The sequence below is a fragment of the Geotrypetes seraphini genome, chromosome 10, assembly GCF_902459505.1.
Source record: "Geotrypetes seraphini chromosome 10, aGeoSer1.1, whole genome shotgun sequence".
In the NCBI taxonomy this organism is placed as follows: Eukaryota; Metazoa; Chordata; class Amphibia; order Gymnophiona; family Dermophiidae; genus Geotrypetes; species Geotrypetes seraphini.
In genome coordinates this window covers 102,779,975-102,796,692 of record NC_047093.1, presented here as the reverse complement: position 1 = coordinate 102,796,692, position 16,718 = coordinate 102,779,975, and the positions used below count along the sequence as shown (strand labels likewise).

Below are 16,718 nucleotides of genomic sequence, written 5' to 3'. Positions count from 1 at the left end.
GTTGCTCTTCTCTGGATCCTTTCGAGTAGTACCGTGTCCTTCTTAAAGTACCAGTGCTGGACGCAGTACTCCAGGTGAGGGCGTACCATGGCCCGGTACAGCAGCATGATAACCTTCTCTGTCTCTTCAGTCCAGCATCTGCCCCTTCCATTCATTGTCTGTCTTTCCCTGCCATCTCTCCTCCTGCCCCCCCCCACCTCCCAATTTGGTCTAGCATCCATCATCTTCCTTCTGTTCCCCTCATGGTCTGGCATCTCTATCCTTCCCTCCCCCCTGTGGTTTTTAGCATATCTCTCTTCTCATTTCCTCCACTCAGATCTGATCATTCTCTGCTCTCTCTTCCCTTTTCTTCTCTGGTCTTCCTTCTCTATTTTCTGCCTCCATCTAAATTAAATTCTTTCTTACTATTTAGTCCCGTTTCCCTCTTTTCACTGTGTCTACACACAGCTTGTCACCCCTTTCCCTCACCCCTCCATTATCTTACTATTTTCTTCCCCCTTTATTTATCTCCTCCTTCCATCCAGTATGTGTTCTTTCCCCACTTCCATTCAGCATCTGCTCTCCCTTCTCAACTGACATCCATCTGCCTTCTGCTCTCTCTCCCTTCTTCTCACTTCCATCATCTGTCCCCTTCTCTCTCTCTCTCATCTCCTCCATTCCTTCATCTGCCCCTTCTCTCTCTCTCTCCCCCCCCCCAACTTCCATCATCTGCCCCCCTTCCCCTCACCTTTGTGGGTCACTTTCTTTCCCCTGAGGGTGGCTCATGTCACAGGGAAGCTTTGGCCGAGCAGAACCGCTTGATTGACAGTGGAACTTACTTGATTGATGTCGATGCTGGGGCCCGTTGCCGTTTGAAGGAAAAAAAAAAAGGTGGAAAAAAGGAACCTGTAAAGGCGAGAGGAAGGGAAACCTCCAGGACAGCTGCTTTTTGCCCTCCTTCAGCGGCCCAAGAGTTCAGACCAGCAGCGGCAGCTCTGTATGCTTTTAACTTCGGCACAGAGCTGCCCCTAATCAATAGTTTAGCGCGGTTTCATGAGGCAGCCTCGGGGCCTTTGATAGCCGGCCCGCTTCGATGATGCGATGTGGGCCGGCCTAGCAAAGGCCCCGAGGCTGCCTTATGAAACCGCGCTAAACTATTGATTAGGGGCAGCTCTGTGCCGAAGTTAAAAGCATACACAGCTGCCGCTGCTGGTCTGGAGGTGCGGAGACAAGGCAGGAGGCAAACGCGGTGGAAGGCAGGAGTCCCGGCGAAGGCAGGAGTCCCGGCACAGCGACTGCAACAGGAAGTTGCAAGTCAGCTGACGCCGGCCTTTCGTTGCGGCGGGGACCGAATCCTTCGCGGACCGGCAAGATTTTGTTTGCGGACCGGCGGTTGAAGAACTGTGCTTTACACTGTGTGCGCTGTGACGAGAAACTTGTGCGCTGCGAGGTAATATTTTGTGCGCCAGCGCACCCCAGCGCAGCTTAGCGGGAACACTGAAATTTTGTTCTTATACTTGTTGAAAAACTGCCTTCTATTAAAGTACTAAAATAAAGAATGTTTAAAAACAGGTCTGAAGTTACTTCAAATACATCACATCCAAGTTGGATTTGTTCTTTAAACAATTGTTCACTGTTGATCACTCTCACCTCAACAGACTTGGTTTATAGAGGCTCAGCTCTCCTCTCTTAGGGTATGATGGCTTGGATAGACTCATCTTCTCAACAGCAATGTAGTCTGTGGAGGATCAACCACCTAATCCCACTGTTTACCTTAGTTGTTCACTGAGCTTTCACAGTTTAGATCACTGCTGTTCTTCCCATCCCCTCACCTATTGCAGTATTAAGCTACTACGGACTAAGCCACCACTCACTATACCCACCCCAATCTCACCTGCAGAGCAGTGGCTTGATCTGTTGAAACTTGTTTTATCATAAAATCTGGCAGTTGCCCAGGGTCTGAAGACTTAAGACAGGCTCACCTGCTCACCAACAGCCTGGTTTGTGGATCTCCAAGCCTTTATAAAGACCTGTCTCAGCTTGTCCAGTTCTGCCCGATATGACTTGTGAATCTCTTCCATCTCCTCCTCTGCCTCCTGCCGTTCCAGTTGAGATTTCATTTTCTGCTCTGCAAGGTCCTGTATTAAAATGCATGACCTTATAGCTTTTAGCAGATATGACCTTGATTGATTGTTATCTAAGATGCATTTAGCTTTTTGCTGGTCTTACTTTAGAAACAAAGACAAAAAACCAATGAACACAGTACCGAAGAAAATAATTCATGAAAATACCTCTACCCTGTAGAGCAGGGGTGCCCACACGTTTTGGGCTTGCGAGCTACTTTTAAAATGACCAAGTCAAAATGATCTACCAACAATAAAATAAAAAAAAACACAACGCACACTGTATGCATAGAAAATGTTAATTATCATTCCTATTCCAGGGTTTTTCAAAGAGGTCAAAGCAGATGACTCTATGCACTATCACCTCAGTAACAACCATACAAAAATAGACAAATATACCCCCCTCCCTTTTTACTAAACCACGATAGCAGTTTTTAGAGCGCAGGGAGCTGCGCTGAATGCCCAGCACTGCTCTCGACGCTCATAGGCTCTCTGCGCTAAAAAAACTCTATTGCGGTTTAGTAAAAGGGGACCTTAGTGTAAAATATAGACAGCAGATATAAATTCAGACACACTTTGATCACTAAATTTAAAATAAAATCATTTTTCCTACCTTGTCTGGTGATTTCATGAGTCTCTGGTTGCACTTTCTTTTTCTGACTGTGCATCCAATCTTTCTTCCCTTCTTTTAGCCTGTATGCTTCCTCTCCTCCAGACCTCGTTCCCTCCCCAAACTTTTCCTTCCTCTCTCCCTGCCCTTTCTTTCTCTCTGCCTCCCTTTCTTTTTTTTGTTTCTCTTCTTTCCTTCTGTCTCCCTGCCTGCCCTTTTTCTTTCTTTCTCCCTGCCCTCCCCCAAGCCACTGCCATCGGGGACCAAGACCCAAACCGCCACCAATAACAGGCCCCAAACCGCCACCAATAACAGGCCCGAAAGCCGTCGCCGCCCCAACCTCTCCCTGCTTCGGCCGACCAGCATCGCGATCGAGCTGTTGGGGGGAAATGCTGCCGGGTTCTGCCTTCGCGGAAACAGAAAGTAGGCAGGACCCGGCAGCAAGAAGAGGAAATGCTTCACTAACCTGTCTCCTGCCTTAGCCCATAGCGAATGCTTGCTTCACGGCTCTCAACATGTGCGTGCCGGCTTCCCTTCTTCCTCCCCCCCCCGGAAATAGCTTCCGGTTTCGGAGGGAAGAGAAGCCAGCACGCACACGTTAGAGCCCAGAGCATAAGTTCGCTACAGGCTGAAATCTCCAAGCCAGTTTTTTTTTTATGTTCAGCAGCGGCGGCAGCAGCAGATGACAGCTGGGCGGACCGCCCAGCTAAAAGGCCCTAGAGAGAACACTGGAGAGGAAGGCTGATCGGCCCGGTAGATCAGGACGGCAACACGAGTCTATCACGGAGCCCGGGATGGGCTCCGCGATCGACTCGCGTTGCCTTCCTGAACTACTGGTCGATCGCGATCGACGTGTTGGGCACCCCTGCTGTAGAGCTACAAATTTGACCAAAAAAAGGATAAAGGAACTGCACAGGAGCATGAAGCTTATTCTAGTGCCAACACAAGCAATTATACTTGTATTAGTCTGTCACAGCATATGAGCAGATTTATTTACTAGTTAACATTCTATTAACACAAAACAGCCTCTCGTTTCAGCATAAATTGTCTGGCTCTTATTGCCAGTTTCTACTATGTAGCAAGCACTATGGTAACATGAAAGCAGCTCTTGCCAAGGCATTACATTGAGGGAAAGCAATTAGAATAATATAGTGCATCTGACGGAATGGACACATCCCAAAAGCTCATGCTTTGAAAAATTTATTAGTTTATAAGGTGCAATTTATTTTTATCAGTATCAGTGACAGCACTGACCATGAACAACAAAAGATTAGGTTCTTACCTCATTAATTTTCTTTCTAGTAGACAAGACACTCCATTACTGAACCTCTGGGAAGTCAACCTCTTCTCGTGAGAATTCTTGTAGGGAGCTTCATTTGCATTCTTTTGCTCTGAATCCCATCTTCCTGGGCTGTCCTCCAATTCCTCAGTTCATATCAAAGCAGATGTCAGCCCTGAAGAGGAAGAAGGGAAGGGTATGGGGACACACTCTGAGAAATATGTCTGTTCTGTTCCTATTATTAAACATAATCACTAAATATATACAGCCATGTGAAAAAATTAGGACACCCCATGAAATATTCAGTTCTTTCTTAAGAAATGCTCACATATCGATGTCAAATCTTTTCTTTTTATTTTAAATCTCTGGAAAAGAAAGAGATGTAATTGCAGGTAAACAACAAACATTTTCCTTGATTTACTCATGAAACAAAAGATATCCACAAAAATGTGTATTCTAACTAAGAAATAAATTAGGACACCCCCACATTTCCTCCCACTTAAAGTGGCTCAAATCACACACTCTATTCCTGAACTTTTGGGACATATTAAAGCAGTCCCTTGAGTTTACGGTGGGGCAGATGCCATCAGAAATGAAAAGTCAAATGTGGAGGAAATGAAGTCAAATGTGGAGACCTGTTCGGCCACCACATCCACGCTGTAAAACTTCGAGCACGTATGGAGAGAAGACCAAGTGGTCGTTCTACAGATTTCTTCAGGGAACTGCTGAATATTTTCCCATGAGAAGGCTAGTAGAGTGCACCTTTACAAATATAAGTGGACAATTTCTACTTCTGATATGGGCTGAAGAAATGGCCATACGGATCCATCTTGAAACGGTCGCTTTCGAGACGGGTTGACTTTTACAGACAGCTCCATCCAGAATGAACAGATGATATGGCAATCAAAATTCGTTTGTGATTAGATACCGCAGCAAATCGGCGCCCATCTAATAATTTCAACACCTGATCACTCAATCCTGAGGATGGGAAGGCAGGCAAGTGTACTTCTTGGTTGATGTGGAAACTGGAAATCACTATTGGCAAGAAAGAGGGGACTGTGCGCAAGATTACGCCTGACTTCGAAATCCTGAGAAATGGATCTCTGCAGGACAAAGCCTGAAGTTCTGACACTTCTTGTGTGGAGGTGATCGCCACCAAAAACACTGTCTTGATAAGTGAGCTTTCACAGTTTAGATCACTGCTGTTCTTCCCATCCCCTCACCTGTTGCAGTACTAAGCTACTACGGACTAAGCCACCACTCACTATACCCATCCCAATCTCACCTGCAGAGCAGTGGCTTGATCTGTAGAACCTTGTTTTTTCATAAAATCTGGCAGTTGCCCAGGGTCTGAAGACTTAAGACAGGCTCACCTGCTCACCAGCAGCCTGGTTTGTGGATCTCCAAGTCTTTATAAAAACCTGTCTCAGCTTTTCCAGTTCTGCCCGATATGACTTGTGAATCTCTTCCATCTCCTCTTCTGCCTCCCATTCCAGTTGAGATTTCATTTTCTGCTCTGCAAGGTCCTGTATTAAAATGCATGACTTTACAGCTTTTAGCAGACAATTATCAGCCCTGGTGCGCTATGATCTTGTGCTGAAGTCGGCCTACACTGGGCCCTGTAGGGGAGGCATAAAAAGATTTGACTTTGGCTAATGTTGCAGCAGAGCATCCAGGTCTTTGCTTCTTGGCTTGTACCTTCAACTAAAGAACCAAACCACCATCAAGATCAAATATTGGATGCCCCCACCAATCCACCATGCTAGTAAAGGCTTCCGGATGAGGAAATCTACTTGCACAATGTCTACTCCTGCCACATATAACATACCATAGTAGATGATGGCAGATAAAGACCCGAATGGTCCATCCAGTCTGCCCAACCTGATTCAATTTAAAATTTATTTTTTTTTCTTAGCTATTTCTGGGCAAGAATCCAAAGCTCTGCCCAGTACTGTGCTTAGGTTCCAACTACTGAAGTCTCCGTCAAAGCTCACTCCAGCCCATCTACACCATCCCAGACATTGAAGCCCTCCCCAGCCCATCCTCAACCAAACAGCCATATACAGATGCAGACCGTGCAAGTCTGCCCATTACTGGCCTACTTCTTTAATGTTTACTATTATTTTCTGATTCTAGATCTTCTGTGTTCATCCCATGCTTTTTTGAACTCTGACACAGTTTTCCTCTCCACCACCTCTATTGGGAGCACATTCCAGGCATCCACCACCATATCCATAAAGTAGAATTTCCTTACATTCTCTTGAGTCTACCACCTCTCAATCTCAAATTATGTCCTCTGATTTTACCATTTTCCTTTCTCTGGAAAAGATTTTGTTCTACGTTAATACCTTTCAAGTATTTGAACGTCTGAATCATATCTCCCCTGTCCCTCCTTTCCTCTAGTGTATACATATTCAGGGCTTCCAGTCTCTCCTCATATGTCTTTTGGTGCAAACTTCCTATCATTATGTTGCCCTCCTCTGGACCGCTTCAAGTCTTCTTATGTCCTTTGCCAGATTAGGTCTCCAAAACTGAACACAATTATCCAAGCGGGACTTCACCTACGACCTGTACTGGGGCATCAAAACCTTCTTTCTTCTATTGGTTATGCCTCTCTTTATACAGTCCAGCATCCTTCTGGCAGCAGCCACCACCTTGTCGCACTGTTTTTTTGCCTTTAGCTCTTCGGACACTATCACCCCAAGGTCCCTCTCCCCATCTGTGTGTATAAGCCTCTTACCCCTCAGCATATATGGTTCCTTCCAATTATTAATCCCCCAAATACATTACTCTGCATTTCTTTGCATTGAATTTTAGTTGCCAGATATTAGATCATTCCTCTAACTTTTGTAGATCCTTTTTCATGTTTTCCACTCCCTCCTGTGACTACTCTGTTACAAATCTTGGTATCATCTGCAAAAAGGCAAACCTTTCCTTCTAACCCTTCAGCAATGTCACTCACAAACTTATTGAACAGGATCGGCCCCAGCACCGAACACTAAGGGACTCCACTACTCACCTTTCCTTCTTCTGAGCAACTTCCATTAACTACCACCCTCTGGCGTCTGTCAGACAACCAGTTTCTAATCCAGTTCACCACTTTGGGTCCTAACTTCAGCCCTTCAAGTTTGTTCAAGAGCCTCATATGAGGAACTACGTCAAAGGCTTTGCTGAAATCTAGTTTTGCTGAAATCTAAATTACATCTAGCATATGTCCTTGATCCAATTCTCTGGTCACCCATTCAAAAAATTCAATCAGGTTCGTTTGGCACGATTTAGCTTTTGTAAAGCCATGTTGCCTCGGATCCTGTAACCCATTAGATTTTAGAAAATTCACTATCCTTTCTTTCAGCAACAATTCCATTATTTTTTCAACAACCAAAGTGAGGCTTACCGGCCTGTAGTTTCCTGCTTCATCTCTGTGACCACTTTGTAAATAGGGACCACATTTGCTCTTCTCTAGTCCCTAGGAACCACTCCCATCTCCAGAGATTTGTTGAACAAGTCTTTAATAGGACCCTCCAGAACCTCTCTGAGCTCCCTCAGTATCCTGGGATGGATCCCGTCTGGTCCCATCGCTTTGTCCACCTTCAGTTTGTCAAGTTGTTCAGAAACACTTTCTTCCGTGAATGGTGCAGAATCTACTTCATTTTCTTGTGTAACTTTGCCAGACAATCTCAGTCCTTCTCCAGGATTTTATTCCATGAACACAGAAGTATTTGTTTGGTACATTTGCTTTTTCCTCATCACTCTCCACATATTGGTTTTCAGCATCTTTTAGTTTAGCAATTCCATTTTTCATCTTCCTCCTTTCACTAATATATTTGAAAAATTTTTGTCTCCCTTTTTTACATTTTTAGCCATTTGCTCTTCCGCCTGTGCTTTCTTCAGACATATCTCTCTCTTGGCTTATTTCCTTTCTGTACTCCTCTTCTTCGGGGGTTTTTATATTTCAGGAACGCCAACTCTTTTGCCTTTATTTTCTCCACCACTAGTTTGGAGAACCATATCAGTTTCCTATTTCTCTTATTTTTATTTATTTTCTTCACGTAAAGGTCCATAACCATTTTTTTTGCTCCTTTCAGCTTAGACCAGTGTTCTTCAACCACCGGTCCGTGGACCGGTGCCGGTCCCACAGAAATTTCCTGCTGGTCCACAGGGCCAGTATGTGCATCAGACCCAAAATAGTGTTCTTAAACCACCGGTCCACGGTGCGATCGATGCAGCATTATCTTCGAGCCAGCTCCCTCTTCCTCACTGATTCAGTGCACAAAGCCACGGGCAGTGACTCCTACAGGCATCCTGCGCCTGAAATGGAAGCCTTCTCTCTGACTTTGCAACGTCAGAGGGAAGGCTTCCAGATGAGGCACGGGAAGCGCAAGGAGCTGCTGCATGCAGCTTTGTGCACTGCATCAGTGAGGAAGAGGGAGCCGGCCTGAAGATAACACCGGGGGCGGCATAAAATGGCCAGGCAGGAGCAGGCTAGAAGGTAAGGCATAGCATGGAGGGAGGGAGACAGCAAAGGTAGGGGGGAATGATTTTATTTTTGAATTTAGTGATTGAATAATGTAAATTTTGAGAATTTACATCTGCTGTCAATGTGCTTTGTGTAGTTTAATTTTGTGGTTAACCATTATGTGTTGTTAATAAGATTATATTGTGTATCTGTGAAAAATGAATGGAAAAAATAGTGTTACAATTAGTACTATTATGGGGGCGGGGTCTGGGGTGGAGATTGGGCAGAGATGGGCGGGGTCTGGCCCACGACTTAGCCCAGTGTTCTTCAACCGCCGGTCCAAGGACCGATGCCGGTCCACAGAATAATTATTTTATTTCTGCCGGTCCATAGGTGTAAAAAGGTTGAAAAACACTGGCTTAGACCACTGTTTTTCCACTTCTCCTATGTCCTCCCATCCTAACAACTCTTTCTTCAGGTACTCTTCCATTTTATTAAAATCCATATGTTTGAAATTTAGGACTTTAAGTATTGTGCGGCTGCTCTCCACTTTAGCTGTTAAATCAAATCAAACTGTTTGATGATCGCTACTTCCCAGGTGAACACCCACTCAAACATTAATAATAATAATAAATTTATATACCGCAAAGCCATAAAGTTCTATGCAGTTTACAAAAAATAAAAAATTACAATTAAGAGGAAAAGTTAGCTAAGCAAATACTTAGAAATAATACTATAATGATCTAGTACAGTGTTTTTCAACCTTTTTACACCTATGGACCGGCAGAAATAAAATAATTATTCTGTGGACCAGCATCGGTCCGTGGACCGGTGGTTGAAGAACACTGGGTTAAGTCGTGGGCCAGATCCCGCCCATCTCTACCCAATCTCCACCCCAGACCCCGCCCTCATAATAGTACTAATTGCACCTTGCACATCCCGTGCCTCATCTGGAACCTTCCCTCTGACGTTGCAACGTCAGAGAAGGCTTCCAGTTTAGGCGCAGGATGCCCGTAGGAGCCACTGCCCATGGCTTTATGCAATGAATTAGTTAGGAAGAGGGAGTTGGCTCGAAGATAACGCCGCATCGATCGCACCGTGGACCGGCAGTTGAAGAACACTGTTTTGGGCCTAATGCATGTGTTGGCACTGTGGACCGGCAGGAAATTTCTGTGGACCGGCACTGGTCCATGGACCGGTAGTTGAAGAACACTGATCTAGATGGCTCATTACAATATCCTTGCCAGTTATCTACCTAAGTGTTTCATGAAGAAATATGTCTCCTGAATTCCACATAGGAATCAGAAAGCATAATCAGATGTTCCAGATCCTTATCCCATAATGCTGTTTGATATAACAAAAGATATTGATGATGTTTTTTAAATTTACAGCCTCTAACAGGCGGAAAAACAAAATTCAAATGCAAATTTCACCTATGTTTATTGGTTGCAAAAGAAAAGAGCTCAATTATATATTTAGGAGATAAACCAAACAGAGCCTTGAAGCAAAAGCAACCAAACTTAAACTTCATCCACGCCTCCATTGGCAACCAATGCAGTGTTCGATAGGAGGGTGTTATGTGATCATATTTCTTCAACCCCAAAATCAGCCTGACCACATTTTGAACCATGTGCAATCGCTGCATATTCCTCTCCCCATTTGTGAGGACCAGATCCGATATTGCTTTTTCCCTCGTGGGTTCCGTCACCATTTGTTTGAGCAGAGCCTCTTGAAGGACATCCACAATCTCCCTACTTTTTTCCGATTCCGCAGACGGAACTTTCCAGTCTGCATCCGGCAAGTTGAAATCTCCCAAAAGTAGCACCTCCTCTTTCTTTCTAAATTTTTGGATATCCACAATCAGATCTTTATTAATTTGCTGTGATTGAGTCAGAGGTCTGTAGATTACACTCATGTAGACAGAAGTTCTATCTTCTCTTTTCAGAGCGATCCATATCGCTTCTTCCTCTCCCCAGGTCCCTTGCATTTCATTCGCTTGGATATCGATCTTTACATAGAGAGCTACCCCTCCACCTTTTTGCCCATCTATGTCCTTCCTAAAAAGATTATATCCCGGTATGTTTGCATCACATCCATGGGATTCACCGAACCAGAAGATGGGCCTCTACCCATCAAAACAGCATCTGGGATCCACACGAAGAGTAGTACTCTTGCTGCCCCACTAGGCTACCGCTGTTGGGTTGTCTAAGAAAACTTGTACTGCTTTGTTCTGTAGTTCACTCCCGATCGTCTGAAGCGTGAGGAGGGTGGATCGAACATTCATGTGGTTGATTGACCTCTTTCTCTGGGAAGGGGACCAGTGTCCCTAAACTGAATGCCTCTGCAATGCATCCCTGAGGCATACAGGCTGTCATCCATCATCAGGATCACCCAAGTAGAGATGCAAGGGGGAACTCCTCTGGTAACAGAATGCAATGAGCTTCCACTGTGCAAGGCCACTGCTGACGAAGCACATACCTCTACAAGCACCATCAGTAGAGGAGAACATCCTGGAGCGGACGCAAGTGCACCCTTGCCCAGGGTACTATGTCCATGGATGCAACCATGGATTCCATAACCTGCAGATAATGCCAGGCCATCGGAGCAGACTTGCTCTGAAACTCCCATATCTGATGCAGAAGCTGCTCTCTAAGGCTTCCAGGAGGAACAATTTATTTTCCCTTGCATCAAACCAGATTCCCAGATACTCCAAGATCTGCATTGGCTCCAGGTGGCTTTTTCGAAAGTTGACCACCCAGTCCAGCTTCTACAGCAGTTGATTTACTTGGTGAACCACTAGTCTGCCCTTGAATTCGGACTGAGCTCTGATCATCCAGGTAAAGAGGGACTTGTATATCTCTTTTGTGCAAGTGTGCTGCAACCTCCACTATCATCTTGGTGAAGGCCCATGGTGCTGAGGCCTGCCCTATGGGCAAGACTATGAACTGGTAGTGTTGCTCTAGCACATGGAACTGCCAAAACTTCCTGTGTTCTGGAAAAATGGGATTGCGCAGATAGGCCTCCATCAAATACAAGGAGGTGAGAAATTTCCCCAGCGCCACTGAAGTAATCACCAACCTCACCATCTCCATTCAGAAACAAAGTAATTTGAGGGCTGCATTCACGGCTTTGAGGTCTAGAATCGGCCTACAATCTTTTGAGCCTCTTTTGGGCACTATGAAGCATATTGAGTAGCTGCCGTTGCCCAAGTCTTCCTCTGGTATGGCTCTATGGCTTCTAGATCCAGCAACCTTATTCTAGTTCCAGCAATATTTTCACTGTTGTTCTGACTTTGGCTGCTTTTCCAGCTTCCAAGCTGAAGAGTTCAGAAAAAGGTCCAGTAGAGGATGAAAGAACTCAAGCTTGTACCCCTCTTGTAAAATGTCCAGATTCCAGCGAGCTGTGGTGATCTCCGCCCACACTCCCCAATATGCTGATAACTTTCTGCCAATGCATGGAAGGTCAGCCAATGGCTTGGCATCACAACTGCTTCTTGGGAACTGTTGCAGAGTGGGATCCTGAAGATTAGGGGCACCTAGTCCCTCCAAATCCTTGTCTTGAGCTTTGAATTGATCTCTGTCATGAAGGCTCTGTCGAGAACTGGCGATATTATCTGAAGACCCAGAAATCACTGCAACCTCACCTCCTAGGGGTTCAAGGTCTGCTGACTAGTAAAAACTTACACTTGTGTTCCCATACACTAGCCATACAATTGTCCAGACCATTCCCAAAGAGTAAATGTCTCTGACATAGCAATTTACTCAAGGTCTCCTTGGAGGAGGAATCCCCCGCCCACTGTCTGATCCATTTCTGCCTGTAGGATGCTATGGAATAAGTAGACATCATACTTATGTCTCTGATAAGGTCATACAGAGCATCAGCTACACAATCCACTCCAGACATTATAAACTCTTGATCCCTCCTGGCATTTGCCTCTGGATCATGGTGCAAGTCAGAATGGCAAATGACAAAAGATGCCACTGCAGCTGCATTCAAACCTGAAGCTCTGGTTCCGATTTTATATATTTATCTTTTATTTTTAGTATTTAAATACCACTTATATCCTAAGTGGTTTACATTCAGGTACTCAAGCATATTTACCTATCTTTCCCAGTGGACTCCCACTCTACCTAATGTACCTGGGGCAATGGGGGATTAAGTGACTTGTCCAGGGTCACAAGAAGCAGAATGGGATTTGACCCCACAACCTCAGGATGCTGAGGCTATAGTTCTAACCACTGTGCCACACACTTCCCGAAGAGCTTCTTATGAACCAAGTCCAGCCTGTGGTTCTGGGATCCTTCAATACCACACCACCTTCACTAGGAAGGGAGGTACACTTGAGAACCTGCACCACCAGGAAATCCACTTTTGGAGAAACAAAGAGCTGGTTAAATTCAGCATCAATTGGGTAGCGTCCTGCCATTGCTTTGGCCATCCAAAAGGGCCCCTCCAGGACCTCCCAATGGTCCATGAGTACTGTATTTTTCTTTTTCAACATCCTAATGCAGTGGGTTTCACTAATTTTTAAATGAGAGCCATTTGGGGTCCAAAAGGGCTGACAGAGTCAACAAATATCTTCCTACGTGGGGCTATGACACAATGCTTCATGCCATTCATTTCTACCAGAACATCTGGCCTTGATCACACATGCAGAACAAAGATAAACCCTATGCAAATACTGGACTACAAATGAAAAATCCTAATATACACAAATGAAACCCTAAAATGCCAGACTCTGCATGCAGTACAGCACCAGGCATAGAAAGAAATGCATTTCTTCCTGAACAGTGCAAAATATAGACAGCATATGCAAATTCTGAAAACTTACACATTTCAATCACTAAACTGAAAATAAAATAACTTTTCCTACCTTTGTTGTCTGGTGATTTTATTTTTCTACTCATCTTTTCCCAGTCTCTGGTTGCATTTCCTTCCGTCTGTGCTCTTAACTCTGTTTCCAGGGCCGCCTTATCCATTTGCTGTTTTTCTCTCCTTCACTTTCTGCCTCATATACATCTTTGTTCCTTAAGTAAATTCACTATGAACTATGAAAACAAGGTAAGAAAAAAGTTGCTGTATAATCAAGAGAACTGACCCCTAAAGGTAATATGTCTGCAGAGGGTGATCAAAAAATTATATATAAAAAAGCTCAGAGATATGAAACTCTGAAGGGAAGGCTGAAAAACCTCCCTTATGTAAAGAGTTGGTTGGAAGATTTTTGGACATTCGGAAGTTACATTTTCAACCACCCAGCAGTGATGTGATTGCATGTCACGAAGCTCACTAGGAACGCCTTGAATAGCACTCAGGACTGCTTTTGATAATGCACTAGTCGGGTCTCCTGAGGCAGGGATCGAAACAGGGCGACGTTGGGACCCCATAAACCCTGTTTTCAAGCTAAGTGAACGCATTTTCATCTTATTTATGCAGTGACTTTTTGCATGATTGATATAAGAAGAGAGAGAAATTATCATCATTTGAATCAAAAAAAAATTTTTAATACCATTTCAAGTCACATCAAGTCTTTGAGCATGATCAAAAATTTTTATGAAGTTGCAATGACTGGAAGGTGAACTCTTTACATAAGGGAGGTTTTTCAACCTTCCCTTCAGAGTTTCATATCTCTGAGCTTTTTTATATATAATTTTTTGATCACCCTCTGCAGACATATTACCTTTAGGGGTCAGTTCTCTTGATTATACACCATATACATCTTTGGCACTAACTTTAAACATTCAACTTTTTTTTACTTCCTCCTCAAATCTATCTACTTTTCCTTGTCTTCCCTTCCCATTTATTCAAGATCTCCTCCCTTCCTCTGCTCATCTATCCATAAACAGTATTTCTTCCATCTCTCTTCCCTCTCCTTTGGCTGGGATCTTTATCCTCTCCTTACCAAAGTCTGGCATCTCTCTCCCCTCTTTCCCTTTCTTCCTCCCCTTTTGTGGCCTGGCATCTCTCTGCCTTCTCTTTCCCTTCTCCTCTACCTCCTTCCCTTCCCTGATCTGGCATTTCTTTCCCTTTTCCTCTCTCTCCAGTAGTCCATCTCTCTTCTCTCTTTCCCTTCCTTCTTCTTCCCTACCCTAGTCTGGAATCTCTCTCTCTCCTCCTTCCCTCCTCCTCCAGTAGTCCATCTATCCTTCCCTTTCTTCCTTCTTGTGGTCTTGTAACAAGAGGGCATCCGCTCAAACTCAAGGGTGGGAGACTTCATGGCGACATCAGGAAGTACTTCTTCACTGAAAGGGTGGTTGATCGTTGGAATGGTCTTCCACGTCAGGTAGTCAAAGCCAGCAACGTGCTCAACTTCAAGAGATGATGGGATAAACATGTGGGTTCACTCCGGGGAAATGCTTAGGGGAGGGTTCTTTTAAGGGGAGGGTTCTTTGAGTGGGCAGACTTGTTGGGCTGTTGGCCCTTTTCTGCTGTCATACTCTATGTATTTATGTATCGAATTCCCCCCTCCTCCCCCCACCCCCCTCTCTAAGGGAACCATCGCTGCAACCACTTGGACTGTAGCACGAGTTGCAGAAAAGGTCTCCGCAGATCGCCATTGACTCATGAGCCTTGCAATGAAGACCACTGCCCTAATGAAAAGGGAAAACAGGTGGTCTGTGCTTTGTGTACTGCTCATGAGTAAGCTCTGTGTAGCAGAGGATATGGAGTCTCTATCTTTAATTCCTATAGGGAGTCTGTGATCACTTCCAAAAGCACTGAAGGCTTAAACAGTCAGGGCCTCTCCAAGATCAGAGGCCTCCACTAGATCTGGATCCCCCCCTCCGGATAGGTAAAGCAGAACCTCCTGGTTCAGAGGATCCTGACTGGGAGAGTAAAGGCATCCAAAGAGAGCCCTCTCCATCCCAGTCTTCCTCAAACTGGATCTCCCCCCATCCTTCGCACGGCACTATAGCTGGGGAATTGCGCTCGGGGGTGAGGGGTGGGGACCCTGGCACCCCCGAGGATGTCATGTGGTCCTTATCAATCCTGTAAGCTTCAAACACCACAATGATGAATTCAGGGGGAAAGCCCTGTCCAAGATGTCCAGACAGCCCCTGTGGATGCTCATGAGCTCCTTTCTGGGACTCCTTTCTAAGCTTTGCCGGGAATGCACTTGTGGTGCTCCCTGGCTCAAACTTGGATTTTTTTCTCCTGGCCCTTGTACCATCTGGGTATTAAAATCCCCTGAGGGACCAGGGGAGGCTAAGCCATTGGTTCCCATCCCCCCTCCTTTACATACTACACGGTGCATGGGACATGGACAATTCTCAGATGGCCATCTGAGAATCTGGCCTAAATCCAAGGTATCCTGGCCTGAGGAGTCCATCATATATGTTTTTAAGCAAAACTGAAGTCTTTTGAGGCAGATGAAGGCTTCTATTTTCAAATCAGGAAATCCAAGATGGCCCCCATGACAGCGATTTTAGCATCAAAAACAGCCCAGAGGAGCTCACTGGGGAATAAAAAATAGCAATTTTAGGATTTTAGAGGTGGGGGAACCTAGCTCTAATCTCAGAACCTAAAAAAAAAAAAAATAATAATAATCATAATCATCTTACAGACCCTCCCCCCTGATTTTGTCTGTCAGGCTGCCAGCCTGTTATTCATTGTTATGCTGTGTTCTGGGAGCTGCATATATGGAAGCTGCAAACAGCTTACAGGGAGAACCTCTGTTTCAACAAGCCTGGAATCTGAACTGCTTGTGTCTTCTGACTGCCTCTCAGGCCCAACAAACCAGCCAGAGACCTCAACCCCCAATGGATCACACACACGCAAACATGGGGAGGAAAGCAGATAGTCCTGATCCTGGAAAAACTGCCTTGGAGTCACTCATCCTGTGCTCAAGCTCACAACAGATGAACCTGGGGTGAGCCTTGCTCCCAAGGGAATGGTCCCTGAGCCCCCACACTAATTTATTTAAAACATTTCTAATCCGCTTTTCTCCAAAGTGACTCACAACTTAACATACATAGTTTTAAACATAGTGCAGGCTGTCCAAGCGGCTGAATTGCAAAGCACTCTGCCTCCTGGAAATAGACTCTCGACCTCAGAGTCTGCACTCTCCCACAGCCAGACATATCCCACAAGAGGGATCCTCTGTAGTACCAAAAAGCCTCACAAATGGTAAATTAAAAAAGACCAAATTTAATTGAAAAGTAACACAAGCAGAAAAGACAAGCTCCTACCATCTTGCTTGTAGGAAGACAACTGAGGAATTGGAGGACAGCCCAGAAAGAAGAGAAGTGGAGAACAAGAATGCAAATAAAGCTCCCT

The 16,718-nt window shown here is 45.0% G+C and overlaps 1 protein-coding gene across 4 annotated transcripts in view; it reads right to left on the bottom strand.

Annotated features, from left to right (window-relative positions):
- FKBP15 (FKBP prolyl isomerase 15) overlaps positions 1-16,718 on the bottom strand; it is a 337,919-nt gene that overhangs the window by 35,601 nt on the left and 285,600 nt on the right. For all 4 annotated transcript variants that reach the window (XM_033960334.1, XM_033960337.1, XM_033960335.1 and 1 more), the window contains one exon: positions 1,962-2,117. In XM_033960334.1, coding sequence (XP_033816225.1) covers positions 1,962-2,117 — 156 coding nt within the window. The remainder of the gene's footprint in view (positions 1-1,961; positions 2,118-16,718) is intronic.